The sequence below is a fragment of the Pieris napi genome, chromosome 5 (assembly GCF_905475465.1).
Source record: "Pieris napi chromosome 5, ilPieNapi1.2, whole genome shotgun sequence".
NCBI lineage: Eukaryota > Metazoa > Arthropoda > Insecta > Lepidoptera > Pieridae > Pieris > Pieris napi.
In genome coordinates this window covers 8,173,415-8,193,226 of record NC_062238.1, presented here as the reverse complement: position 1 = coordinate 8,193,226, position 19,812 = coordinate 8,173,415, and the positions used below count along the sequence as shown (strand labels likewise).

Below are 19,812 nucleotides of genomic sequence, written 5' to 3'. Positions count from 1 at the left end.
GTCTGAACTGGCTCTAATGATTGTCGACCAACTTCCAACCCCAGACTTTTGGGTCTAACTGATTCCCAAGCCACACTTGAACTTGGTAATATACCCGAAAAAGATGTTGATGAGCAGCCGCTGAGGAAGGAAGACATGCTAACTGCACTTGTTTTTTATTTCGAGTATTTTTAACGAAACATGCATACCTGAATTTATCTAAGCACGTAATTTTTTTAGTAGCTCCATACATAAAATTTTCCGAAATTTTCATATTTTATATGTGTAAGTCGCACTGACCGATAGAACGATATTTTTGATTGTACTACGGCTTCAGTGATGTATATACGTGGTGAACTTATACATATTATGACGATTACAACTCTTTCAACTTTTTGAATCGTGATATCTCAAAAACGGTGGCTCTTAGGAAAACAAGTATTTAAACATTTTTTATAGATAATTATCTGATCTACAATATTTGTTCAAACTAATTTTATGATAAAACTTACCATTTTGCTGAAAATCGCGAAAAACCCATTTTTGTGATCTTTGACCCGGTGTAAATTTTTTTGCACGTGCCGGATCGAGGAGGACTTTTCACATTTCCTTTATAATAGTGTATTGAGCAATCCTACCAATATTCAGCCAAGTGCGAATTATTGTAACCTTACCCCTATTTTTTAGTCTAATTTGACCGGATTATATGTAGTACCTACTAAGATTATTACAGAATTTCATTAATTGTAATAGAATTATTAGTATTACTATCATTGTTATCGTTATTATATATTTTTGTTACTAATGGCTTCGAATCTCTTCGGTTCAACCGTGGTAGGGACAAGAAAAAGATGGCGCGTAACCGAAAAATGTGACAAATGTGTGTAAATTTTTTTCCAACGCCGATAAAGAAGTTTGACTTCAAAAAGCAACATGGCGCGTAACCTGCTACAAAATTTCTCCCATACGTCGATAAAGAAGTTTCACTTCAAAAGATGGCGCGTAACGGAAAAATGTGACGCGTAACGAAAAAATGTTACACTAAATTTTTTTCCAACCCCGATAAAGAAGTTTCACTTCAAAAATTATTACTAACAAATTGAGACTCATAAAACATTACATCTTGCGAATAGTAGGTAGGTAGTAGGTGTAAGCAGATACCATGGATCTCCACTAGCTACGAATTTATTATGGGTACTTTAATGAGTGCACTGTAAGGTACTGACATAACAATAAGAACTAAGCAATGTTGAAGTAATCTTGCTCATAATGGTATGTTTTAGGTGATTTCTCATCCATAATGACGATCAAACATCATTATTTACACAATACTAAATTTAAAGGAAGGCTTACGCGCTGAACAAAATAAATTTGTAGATATAAATTACTGCTCCAATTCCTGCTCACTGTACCTCATGGTGTAAGCTGTAAGTACACGGCTGACGTTTGTATGAAAACCCCGTGTAGAATTAAAATCGTCGGAAAAATATCATCCATAACGGAAAACAAAATATGAAAGTATAGTCCGTTTCGATTCATTATAATTAACAGCCAACTCTATGACAGTTACGCTACGAGTAAACGTAACGTTTTTTCATTTGCGTTCCTCTATCTCATGATAGAGCTACAGTAGAAGTAACGTATTACTAAATATCAGACATTACAATTATAAGTCAAGAACTTCAAAACTTCTGGATCCTTCTGTTGTTAGTCTTAAAATATGTTATCTTGTCGTATTTATAAGCTGCTCACGTACAAACTCGATAATATTTCCAAAGTAAAATTCGAAACACGTACCCACAGTTCATAACGCATTACACGTAAAAATCGTGTGATTATCATGGTCGCTATGTAGCCTAATTCAGGCAATTGTATACATTAGCTGAAGGCCTGGATTCACATTCCAGGTAGAGAATAAGTGTTCAGGCTTTTGTTTCGCCATATTCACAGTAAGCGGGCAGCGTAAGAGAACTTCTTCGTGCGCGCATCGGTAAAGAATCCATACAGTACATAAGACCATTTACAAGTAATATTGAAACAACATAATTTTTGAAGTATACTTCTTTTTGAAAGTTTCTTGCCAGTTCTTCTTACCCGCTCTACGCCCTTAACTTGCGAACTGGTAGTAAATGTAAATTTACGATTAATTTAACTTGACGATTCAAAAGTGTACTTGGTTATCCACTTGAATAAAGATATTTTGAGTTTGAGTTTGAGTTTTGGCGCGTTAGGTAAAAATGATGAGAGTAAATTTTTACGACGGGCGCGCACCGTCACAAAAAACCGACACCCTGAACCAGCTGTATTTATATACATTTTATACATGTTAGTTTTTTCTATTTTTAGTTTCGTTGTTTCTACAAATGTAGAATACAATTTTTTTTTTAAATTTTATCTTGTGTGACAAAGTAATAAGTATAACATAAGTACACGCACGTTTTTTTTTATTGAATCACGAATAAATACATAAGGATCACGTGACTCAAGTTGGTCGATTTCAGTGTTTTATTTACCTACATTTTGAAACACAACGCTTATATCTCATGCAGTCCAGTAAAAAGATAATTGCAGGTCAGCTGGTCTTGTTTCACTATTAAAAACCATGTGAGTTTCTACAACTGCAACACGAAATTTCACTGACCTGCCGGGAATTTACACTCCCGTTTGTTTAAATATATTGTTTCACAGTACCTTGCCTTATAAACATACGTATTTATCTTCAAAACAAGGTTGCTTTCTATTGTTTGATTTCTTTATTGAATTGATAAGTGAGTTCTTATTTATTTTCTTTTGTCGATGTATTCGTAAGGGTTTACTTTCTTACATTTCATTTATATAAAAGAACAATTTAAGACTACTTTATCTCGCGTACTTTTCGATATACACTTTTCCATTTGATCAAAATACTGTATAATGTAGTTAAAAATCATAATACATTATGCCCAGTCAATGCCAATGTATTCAAGTTTTGATATCCCATAAACTTCTCGAAACAATTATTTCTATATTTTATTTACTCAAATCAGAAGATATTGAAATATATGTGTAATGTTATGATGTATACACATTCCTTATAGACGGAATTTTTCTACATATTTTCATTTAATAAAACTGGTTTAATAGGTAGAAACGGTTGTCCTATCGAAACCAGGACTGATGGCGCAATTAATCAGTAAGCTGGAATTGATATGTCCATTTTTAATCTTCTGGGAAGCTCTCTTTCTAGAAAGGCGAGAACACAACTTGTCAGAAAGAGGCAAAATAATATTTTAGTTGCATTTATGAAAGACTGATTAGGTTTATAGAAATAAGTAGGTCAGTATAGATTTTATAGTGGGTAACAATTTTCTAGATTATAATATACAGGAAGCCATTAATGCTCACTTTTTGTGAGAGTGTACAACCTTTATATGGTCTCAAACAATTTGACGTTTATATTTTTTAACTGTACTTTGCTCCAATTGTACATAAAATATTCATAACGCATCAAGTCTCCAAGAATTAACGTAGCCCGGCGGCGTCTTGCGGAAAATACCTGAGGAAAATTCGCAGAATTGTCATTAGGCTAACATAATGTTAAGTAATAGCAAAGTAAAACAGGAAAACCGGGCGCTGAGTACAAAAGAGGAAAAAATAATAGTAACTAAAAATACTTTGTGACTTTTAATATAAACTTTAATTTTGACTATATTTTGTATAGTTTCGTGAATTTAATTTTAAAGTGTTTAGACGAGTTTTATTCAATAAAACTAAATCAGATTTTTATTTATTTAGTAAAAATATTTTTTGTATGAAGGTAACGTGTAGAAGAAGAATACATTTAAAACGCTTTTCCTTTCAAGAACCTTACTACCCCATTGTATATTTCCACTACCCTCTATATTTCTTCAATTTATTTTTATTGCGGGTATTATAAAGATCGATAGAGCAGCCCAAATAAACGTGCCCTTAAATTGGACGGCCCGCGGTTTTTCCTCTTTTGAGGTCTTAAGGAAAGAAAGGATGTTACTTTACACCAAAATGAAAACGATGATTTGACCTAGTATGCTTTATAAGGGACTGCTTCCGTGGCTGAATGGTTGACATATACGGCAAAGAACGTGTAGTTCGATTTTCAGTGAACTGTTTTGGGTAGGTAGGGTATCCATGGACGCAATCCAATTTGTTTTCCTAATTAGGGAGTATCTAGACTTTAAAAAAATACAAAAATTTAAACCGAGCATTTTGGTTCAATTCCCTGCAACATAATTACTTCAGGCTTAAACTTAAACAAAACTAATGTCACAAGACAAAAATGGAACGACGTATCCGCCGAAACGCCACTCTATGAAATAAGAGTCAAGTATCAAATCAACCTTAACCAATAAATCCGAATTAAATTAAAAATCCAATCTCCAATATTTTACCGAATCAGTTCAGTTGAGTACGTCTTACGTCGTGAAGAATTTTCTCAAAAGCCATTTATAAGTAACGGTGAGTACAAAAGAGCTATCTGGTACCTTTTGCACGAGTAGGATTAAAAATGTAAGAAAATTAATTCTATCTAGGATTTAATATTACTTTCCTAGTATAGGGAAGACCTAGATCTTATAGTAAATTCTTAGTCGACGCATCTTACTAACTTTAATATCTTACAAACAAGTCATATGCCCCGAACCTGCGAACTATAATAATAATAACTTAAGAGAAGGTTATCATCTAACTTTTGTTATCTAACTAATGTTTTCACACCAGAAATGCTTTTAATCTTTAAGAATTAGTACGTTCTTCCTCCTAGATCGAATTAGGTCGGAAATATCTAGATAATATGTTACACATGTTTTTTTCAGTATCAGCCCCTTATAGAAATATCTTTATACAAACAACGCTGATTGCGTCAAAAGAAGTCAAGTTCGTTTTTCAAATCATAAATATTGCACCAATTATTCTAAACTGTTGGATAATTATGTGTGAAAGATAGATCTGGGTAATGCAATTTTAATCCTCGAACAACTCAAAGAAGGTCTAAAGTCAAAAGTGTGATAAAACTTAATACCTCAGAGAAAATAGCGTCGCTTCGGAGTGAAATCACAAAATTAAGTCCATTTCTTCGGAAATCACAGACGAAGTAATAAAGACGAAAGTTCAAGTATTCCAAATACTTTCGTGAGATTTTTACTAAACTACGCTTGGATAGATCTTTTGTTATAATTTTGCTATTCTGAAATTAAATGTAGACAATAGAACTAATCTTCCAAAAAGACCGCGGTTCGCCAAATAGATTTACTAAACACCGGTTCTAATTTATTATTAAAATAATAAATTATATCATTAACTTCAAAGCTTTTATATGTCGTTGACAGATCGTAAAATTCATTATTTCATAATGTGACCAACTTTATAAAATATGTCATAAAAATTGCCAAGACAAATAAATAATTGGCGTTTAACGACATAAATACTAAAACCAATCATTCATGAAATAATTTCACGAAACATAACAATTTCATAAAATACATATTTTTAACAATCCACAATCGACAATTTAGACTGCTTTTTCACTTTTAATCAAATATTATTAATTTTAAAAAAAACATTATGATAAATAGTATTGTCTTTTATTGACATAACTTTCACACATTTGATAATAAAACAATTTATTACCGGATTGAAGCCGCTGTAATGCACGCTAAACGTCGGTTAAATTTAAAATTATGAAAAATAATTGTAAATACACTTTGTTTTTGTAAATAAACTTCAATCCGGTAAAAAATTGTTTTATTATCAAATTATGATAAATGTTAACAAAATATTACATTTTCTTTATTAATTCGACTTTCCGTTTTACACCTTATCTATTAAAATTGAAAGTATGTAATCATTTTAATCGCGTTTTAATCTTTGAAAGTGTAATTTCTTTCAAAAATAAACTCTACTAAAGCAAGAAGCAAGTAAGTAACAAAGAGCTGATACATAATTAGATCGTCTCATTAAATTAAAATAATGAGGGAAAACACTGCTCCCTAATGAGTAAAAAATAAAGAAAATTATAAGAGACAGTAAAATATAATAATTATTTTTCCGACATTTTGAGTGCTTAGGAGTACTTGAAAATTTAAGGAGCTCAAAACATATTTCTGTGTTAAATTAGGGTTTTAATAATTCAAAATTACAATTTATCATATTTTTTTGGCTATTCAATTCCTTTTTTTTATGGCCCTGGCACGGTTTGTGCATTAGCCAGCGTCAAGTATGAGATTTTTATCATTCATGCTTTTTGCCTTAGAAATTCGACCATGTCCTCCATGTACGGTTTAGGCACTCGCCCGGTACCGCACAACCCTCCCAAAGGCCGAGAAAAAATATAAATTAAATTAAAACTTGCCCTCGAATCGGGAATCGAACCCGGTACCCCTCACCTAGCTGCCACTTAATATATATACCTGTATATTACCGTGCCTGATATACGCATGTCAAACCTGGTCACTCACTGATAAACAAGAAAACAAACTAATGCCCGCCTTCCACTGCGAGCGGAACGGACCCATTACGGACTCCGCTATACTCGGTAATGGGTTATGCCCATAAGAGTATGTCAGAATAGTATCGAAAGGAGTGTTTTAGGTCTGAAATTGGAAGATAAAGTAAAACTAGTAGAAATAAAGGACATGACAAAGTTTAGAAATGCTGTTACTTCTAGTAAAAGATTGAAATGGAAATGGACGGGACACATGAGAGAAGATAAATATTTTTTTAAAATTAAATATTTTTGCATTTCTTGTACTCTACCCTCTGTAGGTGTTTCTTTTTCATTGTTCCACATTAGAGTTGCCTGGAAGAAATCGCTTGTTAGCGATAAGGCCGCCCGTTGCCTTATAACTTTTGTAACCTGCTTTTTTATTTTGTGTTATGTGTATGTTTTTGAATAAGGTATTAATCAATAAATAAATAAATTTAGTTATATCATAAATCGCTCTATATAATAATCCCTATAAAAGAATTTTAATTCAATTTACAAGCTAATTGAACAATGTAGGCTTCTGTAAAAAGGTTTTAACGTAATAATTTCCACACGAGTGGAATTCAGCGCACTAGGCGTAAAATAACCTTGCAAAGGTGTTACTAACATTTTTCAGACTTTTCACGTGGCTAGTGTTTAATTTTTATAACAAAGTTGATATTTAAGGAATTTTAATTTGCGCAAGTTTAAATTTATTCTTGCTAAAATATAGTATAATAATTACTAATAATAAATATAAATTAAATAAATTATCCTTACACTATATTTCGGGTTAATATTTTTGTTTAATTATATGGGTACAACTTATTGTAATAATATTTTCATCAGATATTTAGGTTTTTTAGGTTTAAGAATAACTTTATTTCTCATAAGAATTGCATACAAAATTCACTTACTGAGAAACACATATTTAAAACTAAGATTAAAAATTAGAAATTAGAGCGCACAGATGTAGGTACATATATTATAAAATAACAAAACAGAACAGCACCAAAAATGTGGGTAGACATAATAAACTTGATCAGTCAACCAAGTAAAACACGGATGTTCGAATTTGATTTTTTACTAGATAACTAGAATATCAAGTTTACATCTTAATACCAAATAGTTTAATGTTCTTTGAAGCAGACACACCAGAAACTAACTAAACCACAGATTACATACTGACTTATTAAATAATAAGTATTGGTACCTAACTACACATTGTATAACAAACTCACAAATACAAATTTGTACAACAAATATATATCACTCACTGAACTGACGAAGCACGATTTTCAAAAAGCATTCAAAATTCCGAGTTATAAAGGATTTCTCTGTTATTAAAATATAACTTTATAAAATGTCACTGCCTGATATTTCGAGCCAATTTTGTACTAAAAATCTTTCTCATTCAACAATTCATTCAGCCTATCAGTGCTATAGATATAAATAACTAACATTTTTGTTGTCTAATATAGTAAGTTTCTATGTAAATGCAATTAGTAAATACTTCTATACAAGAGCTTACACCGTGTCGGCTTTGTTCTTAGAAACGGAACAATAACAAAAACCAGAACATTAAGAGAATAAACCATGTTCATAGCAGCCTTAATAAATTCGCGTTAATTAAAATGCTAATTAGTGTATCGTAGAGCGTGTACGGAAAAATTACCATTATTTGTATGTTGAAAATATCATTCGGGGCATTGGACAGATAGCCAATAATCTTCTGGGACAACCATACCATTATTGTTTCGTTGGGAATCGATTCTTCGGGTTATACGTGTGTATTAACAATTGAGCCACGGTGATGGTTAATGTATGTTAGTAGTGAAGTCCTACTGGATTCGCGGCTACTTCGTATGGTATAAAATAAATAAATCAGTGGCGCTACAACCTCTTTAGGTCTTGGCCACAGATTTCTGAATCTGTTTCATGATCATTTTTAAATTTAATAGGCAAGTAGGTGATCAGCCTCCAGTGCCTGACACACGCCGTCAACTTTTTGGGTCTAAGACATGTCGGTTTCCTCACGATGTTTTCCTTCGCCGTTCGAGCAAATGTTTAATGCGCACATAGAAAGAAAGACTACTGGTGCACAGCCGGGGATCGAACCTACGACGTCAGGTATGAGAGTCGCACGCTGAAGCCACTATGCCAACACTGCACTTCGTGTGTTATAATAGACCCATTACTATTTCACCCACTTAACTGTTCGATAGAAGTATATACATACCTAATACCTATACACAGAGACCACCTATACAAAGAGTGCCACGTGCCATATGCACTTTTGATATTCGTTACTGAAATTCAGACACAAAGAATTATTAAATTTAAAACATGTTGTATGTTTTAAATTTACTTTTAAAAACAATTTTATTGAGTTTATGTGTTATTCTGGGACCTTTTAGGTTAGGTAACAATTGACTATACAATTAGACTATAGTGCAGTGTTCTATAGGACAAACATTTTTTATTTACTCGAGAGGTTTTTTTTTATTTTTATTTATATTTTTTATTGTTCGTTCATTTGTTTTTTAGTTCAGGATTTAAAATATCTAGCTAGGATCCAGAAGTATTAAGAAAATCTTTAAGGTCGTGCTTCGCATCACAGCACCAATATAATTTTCTTCCTATGTGCTGTGCCAATAGCATTAGGTCCGACGGTGAAATCAAAAATCGAAATCGAGGTGTTTCAGACACAGAAGGCTGATCACCTTCTTGTCTATGATATAATAAATATAGTTTAAAAAAACTATAAAACATGCTTTTAAAGCACATCAAACTAAAAAGTGAATATTTATATATATTTATTTTTCACTTTTTAGTCCTAGCAGGAGTACGTGTTGTCTCAATTTAATCGTATTGCTTTGTGGACTTAAAAAAAATTCATGTTTTTTCGAGATAAACCTGTGAAATTATTATATTGTCGCTGATTCTTTATAAGTGTACAAAGTTTGAATTAAATCTGTCCGTTTAAAGTGGGTCAAATTCGAGTCCGAAGGAGTCGGTTACATACATACGTATACATACAGGTGCAGCTAATATAAAGCGTGTAAAAATGATGGAAGAGACAGAGGCCAACTGAAGTCATGGCCTTTGTTTATATAGGGTTATAGTGCCAAAGTGGATTATTATTATTCCAGACCAAACAGGGCTTTCGATGTCGGGGAAAGATACTGCGTTTGCGACTGTACGAATTATAAAATGTAATTGAACGAGCAGCGTTGCCCAAGTGGCTTCAGCGTGCGACTCTCATCCCTGACGTCGTAGGTTAGATCACCGGTCACCTGTGCAAGAATGGACTTTCTATGTACGCATTTAACATTCGCTCGAACGGTGAGGAAAAACATCGTGAGGAAGCCGGCTTGCCAAAGACCCAAAAAGTCGACGGCGTGTGTCAGACACAAGGCTGATCACCTACTTGTTCGTTAGATTGACAAATGATCATGAAACAGATAAAAAAATGTGAGGCCCAGACCTAAAAAAGTTTGTAGCGCCACTGATTTTTTTTATAGTGTGTAATTAAATGTGAATCGTATGTTTCACGTCTTGGATGTTCGTGCGGTGCATGATAGCTTTTAAACACAAACTTATGTTTTGGTTACAATAGCTTTACATTCTCTAGTAAAGAATATAAGGCCCTAACATTTCACAAAACCACTAGGCGAAGTCGGAACTCGTTACAATTTATTGTCTTTATATAATTTACATACTTTTTTATGTTACAAGAGGGGCAAGGGGCAAGGGGCTCACCTGATGTTAAGGGATACCGCCCATGGACACTCGCACTGCCGCGGCCGGAACGCTCGCAAGCGCCCTGCCGGCCTTTTAAAAATTGGTACGCTCTTCCTAAGTCGAATTGGTTCGGAAATACTTCAATGCGCAGCAGCGGTTCCACATAGTGGTGGTGCGCATGATGAAACTCAGCTGCAGGTATTAGTCCGAACAGCTCCTCTGAACACTCCATGGTAAATGCGGTAGAAGATGCAGAAAGATCCCACATCTCTACGCAACGCCAAGGAATCAAGCCGCTTGGAAAGTAAGTCGTGGACTATTCGAATTTATTATCATGTGGTAGATATGAGTTGTGTAATTTTGACAAATGGTGGAATACGATAAAAGGTCTAACGGCATGCTAATCTCATTGTTGCAACGTCACCCATGTTATTAACAGTTTATGAAGAGACATATTTATATTTCGGCTTAGTCTTGACTACTCTCTGTAAATTTAAATATTTGTATAAAAGTGTTTGTGTTTATTTGCTAATTAAACACATTCCGAATTCAATTTATCATTTAAATAATTTAAATGGACAGTATAAAATGGTTCAACATAATTTAATTAACATGATTTAATCTTCCTGTAGTGTTGCGAAGCAATTCCAAATAATAAATAAGTATATATAAAACATATTTTACGTTTTAGTCTTAATATATATATCAATACGCGTCACGTTGTTTGTCCGCTATGGAGTCCTGAACTACTTAACCGATTTAAATCAAATTTGCACACCGTGTGCAGTTTGATCTAACTTTAAAGATAGGATAGCTTACATGTATAATTTGAATGTTTTTTTTGTATGCGTTTGGGTGGAGCCCTGGATGGTTTCGATTCACAAATCAGCCCGGCAGCAGTCGGTACTTTTATACTTTGTTTAATATCCTAATCGCTTGAAATATCATGCAGGTCAACGTCTATGGGGTCCGCTAGTATTAATATAATATAAAATATTCATTGGGTTATTTCGAAGAATAGCATACATTGCAGGCAAGGTACCGCCATGAGCTCAAAATTTGTAACTTCGAATTGCTATTGGAAAATTCCACACTCAACTTTTCAAATACTTAGCTAAACTCGAGTAAGAATTTCCCCTATTCATCAGATTTTCTAGAAAGACTTCATGAAGAGATATCAGCTGTTATTACTTGCAAAACTATGCCCCTGCTTTTCTGTTAACAACGGCTCTCTGAGGTCGTTCGTTCGAATCCCGGCTGTAATAGTGCATACTTATACTTTTAACTATTAAAATGTATCAAAATGATTGATTTTAATATATTTAAAAAAGGAAACTTATCAAAGCTTCAGCTATCTATAAAGTAATAAAATATTACTTCTATCAATTCATTCAAATCGAAGCTAAGTGAATATGTTAAACAAAATTACTTTTAAATTCATTTCTTATAATTACTTTTAATTCATATTTCTTTGGTTACTTTAATTTTAAGATTATTGCATGTACATTGTACGGCTATCTTTTTATTGTGATTATTTTAAGAACGACTACAATGTTATGTTAATCTAGAGTATTATTCTCATGTAAGTGTCATTTTTTGTCTTTTTGAGAAATAAAGTCTTTAAACCAATAAAGAACACTTCCTTTTGTTTTACTAACATGTTTGCTAACCCATTACCTACGCTAGAAAAATATGAAATATCATTAGTAGCGTCTATTTAAAAAAAAGTTTCATTGCAGAACAATTATGAAATTCATACCATATCGTTACGATGGGATACGTAATTTATTGAAGCCTACAAAGAACTGTATTTAGTTGATTAGAAAAAATAAAATGTTTACTGTATAAAAATTTTATACAGTTTAGTTGATAAGAAAATAAAATGGAAAATATCCGACAATAAGGAATAGGTTTGTACGAATGCAGCAATACGTTACAACAAAATAAGTTAAATTACATCAATTCATAATATTTGGCTATGATGTTGTGTTAAATAAACGTTTTTTTAACTTGGTCGTTAATTACTAATTTAAAACGTTTTATTACTTTAGTTTACAACATGTATATACAACTATTTGTGAGGCATAAACATATTTCACAGAAATCTCATCTAAGATCGTTAACACAGTGTCTTTTAAAAAGGCTTTTAAAAAATGCAACTGTTTTATAACAGCTTGCGTGCTTTAGTTCTAATTAAAAAAGCTCTTTTTCCTCTTTATATTATCAATAAATTATTTTGTGCCACGAAATTCGTACTACGTAGGGGCTTTTAGTTTTCATTTTTCCTTCCATTGTTTTTGTAATATGCACAAAAATATCTATAAATAATGTAATTTATCGAGAAATAAATTATCTCTGTATTGTAACGAAACAATGCAGAAATTAAAAAATTAGGTCCAATTAGGTTAAATCTTAATAGATAGCCTTCGAAATTATTTGCAGCTGTCAAACAATTTTTTTAACTTATTTTCAATACATAAAATATGTTTTGGTAATCGTAGATTTTATATATGTAATTATATTTTACCGTTTTGCGTAAGATATTCAAATTATACAACCTACTCTACAGGGTGTATTAAACTATAAAATATCATAAAATGAAGATCAAAGCTACGTTGTATTATTTTATTAAATAAGTTTCCGTAAAAAAAATATAATACAGTGATAGTTAAATTCATTTTTCTTTGCTTTTAATTTTATTAATAGTACAAACTTTGTCACAATAAATACGGTATATATGTTTGTATTATTTTTAAAAAATAAAACTCACCAACAAAAAGTCCGAAAACGAGTAGCACGGTCATACTGAGCACCACACTTCACATTATACACTCACTAAGCGTACACTCAAATGGAAAAGTTTCACGGCAAGCGCTACTAGGTACCGTCGCGGAGAAAGGTCGGTGGCGGACTGCGGGCTCCCCTCCCGGTACCCGAGTCCCGAATCTCTTATCGCGATCCCGTAATGAGATAAATGCCATTTGTCTACTTTGCGATAACGCGCTTAAGAATATGAACGGAAATCTTGTGTTTTCTTTAGATTAATTTATTTTTGTCAGATCAGTAGATAGTCAATTTTGAACATGTCTTATATTTGATACGTTTAATATTCAACAATATTTTTTAAGGTTATTTCCTTATATTTGCATGTGGGCAGGTCACTTAATCAGACTCAAAACCCACGATGGACCCTAAGAACGACACGCTGGAACGGACCTCCGATTGGGAAAATTTAAATTCAAATTCAAAAATCTTTTAAAGAAAAAACTTATGAACGTCAATTAAGAAGATAGATTTTAAATGCTTTTAATTTATTTATAGATACCTTACTATAAGAAATTTATTGAATGTAACTAAAAACACAAGAGTGAAAGTCAAACTACCACCGCACAGGCCACAGTAGCGCAGTTGGTCAACTGCCTTCCTGTACGATTAAACCAGAGGTTATTGTGCCTTAGACTTACTGCGAATCATTTCCAATTTTAATAAATCTATCGAACTTTGATGATTACGTATAAGTCATTAATTTTGCTAATATTATAAATGCATAATAGTACCCATGCGCCGATATAATTCTTAGAATTACAATGATTTCCTTCTCTATAGATGTGAGAACTAAATGTATGTGCGAAAGTACATTGATTCGCAGCCAGGGTTCGAATCTAACCACCTGACCTGACACATAAACCACAAATTCTATAATGAGTACTAAACTTTTTGCGGAATATCCTTGAAACAATATTATTCAACTGACGTCTCCATGCAAGTTCGTAAGCAAGTTTGATCCATAAATAGGCAAGTTTGTTCCATAAATAGGCAAGTTTCATCCATAAATAGGCAAGTTTCATCCATAAATAGGCAAGTTTGATCCATAAATAGGCAAGTTTAATCAATTATTATTTTATTGCGAATCGAACACAGGAGCACCAGGTTAGCATGCGAAAGTAAGCATTGAAGACTAAAGTTTATGTGGTCTCCATATTATACTAAGTATAAAAACGCAATAGAAAATATACAAAAAAAGTTTGTAAAATTCCTTAGTTTTAAAAAATACCAATGCTTCGATAGTTATGCGCATTCTTGCAATTATTGCTGTATATGTTTTGGCTTTTTGTACTGTATAAGTGTTTGTTTTGTAATATTTTGTATGTTAGCTGTAAGATTACTTATAATTAAATAAATAAATAAATAAATAAATAAAGTAAGAAAGTGAGAATTTTAACACAGATTATTTTAAGTGTTATAGAACATTAACGGTTTAAAAATTCTCTTTGATTGCGTATGTTGAAGGGCGCCGTTCTTTGAGTCACGCATTTTCTAAGAGTCCTTTGTCTTAAGCTTCCCTTATATTAGATCATTATGTAAATTTTACATATTCCAAACCAATCCCATTATACACGTCAAGGATTACAATTTCAATTTCCAAATTTCTAATAGTAAACTGAATAATACAAATTTAATATCGAAAACTATTTGCCAATTCACATTAGAATTAAATTTTCATCCTATTTCGATTAACAGTTGTGTGTATAGACCAAACAATTACAATAGTCTGCGCTAAATTTCAATATTGTTACTGGCAACAAAAAAATAAATCACGTGTCGAATTCCCTCCGTGCGGTTCCATATTTCAAATTTCGCGCTACGACCTCTACTATCTATGGCCATTAATTATGGCCCTAGTTCGATGGCAATTAAAGTTTACAAATGTTTACGTATGTTATGAATTTAGGTGGTTCATATGAATTGTATGAATAACGCACGAAGGTTGAATCAAAAAATTATTTATAAAGCTTTTCCATTTTGATTATATAAACAAACTGTATAAGTTTGAAAATGAATGTAATAAGACAAAACATTCTCTCGATAGAATAAAAATGTATTATTTTATAAAATACTTATAACATTTTCTTACACTTACAAAAACTATTTGCTAATTAAAATGATTAGTTAAATTTTTAAGCCTTTTTGTACATCATAATATATATTCCATCTTTGGCTATAATTTTAGTATAATTGTTTTTTGTTATTTATAATTTAAGTTAGTTCAAGGAGTACGAAATAAATAAATAAATTATATATTATAAGATATCACTTTGCTAATAACGTAACTTAGTTCACGCCGTAAAATCTTTCAATTTTATTATATGATGTAAATTAAATTAAAGTAAATTTATTCATTCGTACGAATAATGTTGATACATTCTCTTACATTGATACTTACTAAAAAGATTCGCTTTTCGCTAGGAACATTTTTGTGTTAAGGAGGAGTCTAAATGTTTGTGCTATTTTTATTAGAATAATATATATATTATTCTATCCCTTGTGATACCTGATTCAGACTGTTACTAGTAACTAGATACTGATACTGGGTTAGATAAAGCTTTAATTGTTTATTTTTCGTAATATACAAGACGCTTACTCGTGGATAGGATTAGTTTTTCGTAGAATATTATTCAATCCGTTACCTATTAAGATATTTTTATATTCCGTGTTTTTGTTACGTTTTAGTCAAAATTTACTTTTCTAGATACCAGGTAGATTTTTTTGTATACGTAATACTTACATAAAAACACTTAACGCTAGACTTGTGTGTGTGTTACATTATTATTAGTCATTGACTATAATATATTATAATCAATAAAGAAAACACACTCGTAAGAATAGAAACCTTTAACCCAAGACTTTTGCTTCTCTTTAGTACCATTAGATGGTGCGCCATTGCAACGCGCCATGAAATCGCCACGCGGCACGTGGCGGACAATATTTTATTTATTTAATTACATTATACATGCCAAACAATAATTGTAGACTAACTTACATACCTTACGAACAGTTTTTCTACTTAAAAAATAGTAACAAATAAAGAAGGCTCTTAGAAAAATGGTATGAAGCGCTCCATAACGTCTTTGGGATGACCTTTTCTTGTCACTGTGAAGGTACTTGCGATGCCTCGATAAATTAATCTTCTCTTAAAATGATCGAACAGTATATAATATTGCGTTTGTAGATAACAAACGCAATATTTATATATAGATATTACTGTTTTTTTATTTATTTAAAATAGGCCAACCAAGTGATTTGCATCTAATAAACATAGGTACTTTGCACCATAAGAAATAGGTACAGACCCATTCACAGGCTGACACAGCTTGCGCCTAATAATCCACGTCATTAAGTCCTTCCGCCACCAGGACCCCGGCACCAGGGGAAAATGGGCTAAGCATTTACAATAGCTTTACAAATTTAATAACGTTGTTTGTAATCAACCGAGGAAGTTATCCATATGTATTTAATATTGTCAGGGCAAGATAGTACTATGATCATCTGTTTAAGTATTTAAGCGCGTTTTTATAACTTAAATACTTAGACAATAATTTAAGCTATAGTCTTGTTAATATGTTCGGTTTACGTCGTACAAATATTAAGAAGAAAGCTGATATCATCATCCGGATAGCTTCTAAGCTTACTATGGCATGTTTCGTTTGATTGTGATTGGTTACTCATGTCTACGCGTTACAACCCAAATATTTTCCCTAGACGTTAGTGTTGTTATGTATTGACGATCGAATACGGAATAATTATTTTCGAACTTTAGTACATATCAAACGTTGCTTGTCTGTTGGTTTTAAATCAAATTCTCTCAATCATCGTATATGCAGAACAGCCCGCATCGGTATCGAATTGAAATTACGAGAGACAGCGGTCATTGTGCAATCAAGTCAATTGTTGGTACAAGTATTGTGAGTCGGAGAGCAACGGGTTAGCTTTAATTCAATGTAACAACAATATGACTCAGTAGAAGCCATCATGTATTAATGACTTTTGCAATCAATATAAATTTTCATACCCTATATTATCTTGGTGTGAGTATGCAGGTTGGAAAAGAGTTTTCGACTGAGAGAATTTAAGTTTGCCAGTTTGAAGGATGAATTCATTAATGCGATGGTTTCTCTATGTTCAAAAAGGTCTGAAATTTTACTAACAGTTGAGTTTGTTTCATTAAATTAACAAAAGATTATTTCATAGAAACAATCGACTACAATTGTACAAATATTCTTAATTCGAATTAAAAGTGTCAAGTTTATAATTATAAAAAGCCTACTAATATCGGGTTTTGTGTTTGCATACATAGAATGTGTAACTTCTATAACACTTAGTATTGTCTTTTATTGACATAACCTTTACACAACAGGAACAAGAAAAGATGGCGCGTAACGGAAAAATGTGACGCTTAATCTAAAAATGTGACGCGTAACCGAAAAATGTGACAGTAATTTTTTTCCAACGCCGATAAAGAAATTTTTCTATAACACTTTCTTTTACAATGTTTATAGTGGTCCCCTACTGCTTTCAAGCGCCTAAGCGTCACTCTTAAAATCGTAGTTGTAATTGTTTTATCTTTTATGTATGTACTAAAATGCTGTTAACATTTTTATGTCTATTATTGAATTTTTTGGTTGTTTTACTTTTATAAAAAATCTTATCGTTGAAACAAATCTAGGACACCTCTATAATTATAACTTGTTTATAAATTTTTGGTAAATGTTGTATTTGTGACGAGTCTAATGATTATTGATAAAAAAAAATCTTTGGACAATCAAAAAAGATCCGATTTAATATCGAGATCGCAACTATTCTGCTAACGTCTGCGCTTGTGAATCATTTCTATAGAACTTTGCGGGTTTTTTGTATGGAACTGTCTATCAAAGGAATTTCATAGAAAACCAGTTTTATTTTTTAAATGACAGCCAAGGCACCTTTATTTACTTCTTGTTTGTGATATGTCTATTTACAAACAATTGATTCGTGTAAAAGTTACGTGCCTTGCGATTCTGTAACTCACTTTTCGAACTCTCACAGCGGTTTTCACAGCGGCGGTCGCGCTCAAATCAGTCGTCAAGCAGTCATTTTACGATTTGGCATTCTGATCAGGAGGGAGCTTGTAGTTTTTTTATTTTGGTAATTGGACAAAAGTATGATGTATTGCAAATCACATTGCCGTAATCCACCTCAATCATATATTTTTAATGTTTTAACAGACTTCTTACACATTAAAAATGAATGGCGAAGAGCAAATTACCAGTTCTTCTCATACATTCTACGGCCTTGATTTTAGGTCTGACAGAAGATTAGAAGTAATTGGAATCACTTTTTATTGACGTTTAGATATAGTGACTTAAATAAATAATATTTTTATTTTTTTAATTCAGGAGTGTGGATCAAACTTCGTTTTAAGGATTTCCGGCAAAGCAAAGTAAAATCATAATAATTATAAAATAGACCTTCCCAAGTATATATAACGATTAATTATCACTTAATGAAACCAAGAAATATGATTGGAGGAAATAAAAGCATATTACTTTTACATCAAGTAAAAACCATTCATCCGGACATTAAAGCTATTAGTATTTTCTTAATACAGTATTTTTGCTAAGAATCATATTGACCGTGATAGTATCCAAGTCAACCTTTGAAATGTATCTTATTACAAACTATTTACTAAGCTTTTCTCATATATAAACGAAAACTGGGGACCGAAACACCATTTTCTTTTCCATTTCCATCTCATCAAATAAAATAAAGACAGTACGAGATGACAACGAAAGGAAAATAATTCTTTGATTTACGAGCCTAAGCTAAATCTCAATTTGGGGCATGAATGAGAAATTATCTTATAGAGCTCTGAATTATCATAAAAAACCACTTACACGTCACATAAACAAAATCATATATTTATCAAAGTGGTTACAATATTTTTTCACATATAATATTATGACGATTAGGTAAGGGTTGGATGAAATATATTTAAAATAAGATTTTTATTATTTTGGATACAATAGTTTATATTCTTACAGTAACTGTATAACTGTAAGAATATAAATCATCATATCATCATCATCATCAATTGCCCTTGTGGGTCTTAGCCCCCTCAAGTATAGTTCGTCATTGCAATCTATTTAGTGCTTCTTGCGTCCAATTTCGAACCCCTATTGTTTCGAGGTCTTTGACAACTCCATCCCAAAAACGCAGCCTTAGTTTACCAGGTTTTCTTTTGCCATCAGGTTGTGAGTTCAGTATGGACCTTGGGGTTTTGTCATCTGCCATTCGGTGCACATATCGAAACCAAACTTGAGCCTGTTGCATTTTATGAATTGACGTTTTCAAGGAAAATAAAGTTCTTAATTTTAGCATATACGCCTAACACCATAGTCGCAAAGATTCTTCGAAGAATCATTGAGTCTTTTTGGCCCAGGTTTCAGAACCATAAGTGAGCACTGGTCGCAGCAGAGTTTTGTACGGAACAAACTTGGTATTCTTACTGAGAAGTCGCGATCGGAAATATCTACTAAACCCATAGTAGCAGCGATATATCATAATGCGTCTACTGATCTCTGGGCTGGGATTATTATCACTAGTGTTAGTACTCAATTATTATATATAGTTAAACAATATTTATCCAAAGAACTGTTTAATACAGCTTCGGAATAAATTGAATAAAATCTGATTAGCCAAGTAAGTCTATGTCTAATAATTTTGCGTTCTTTATCTTCCATACTGAAATTCGCATTTTATACCATTGGATTGGTACGCCAATCTAATCTCTTTAT

General features: G+C 32.2%; 1 protein-coding gene across 1 annotated transcript in view; it reads right to left on the bottom strand.

The window, feature by feature from the left end:
* Positions 1 to 13,112, bottom strand: part of LOC125049790 — a 44,819-nt gene extending 31,707 nt beyond the window's left edge. Inside the window, exon 1 of the mRNA XM_047649247.1 lies at positions 12,972 to 13,112. Within this exon, the coding sequence (XP_047505203.1) occupies positions 12,972 to 13,005 (34 nt within the window). The 5' untranslated portion in view covers positions 13,006 to 13,112. The remainder of the gene's footprint in view (positions 1 to 12,971) is intronic.
* Between the last annotated feature and the right edge of the window lie 6,700 nt (positions 13,113 to 19,812).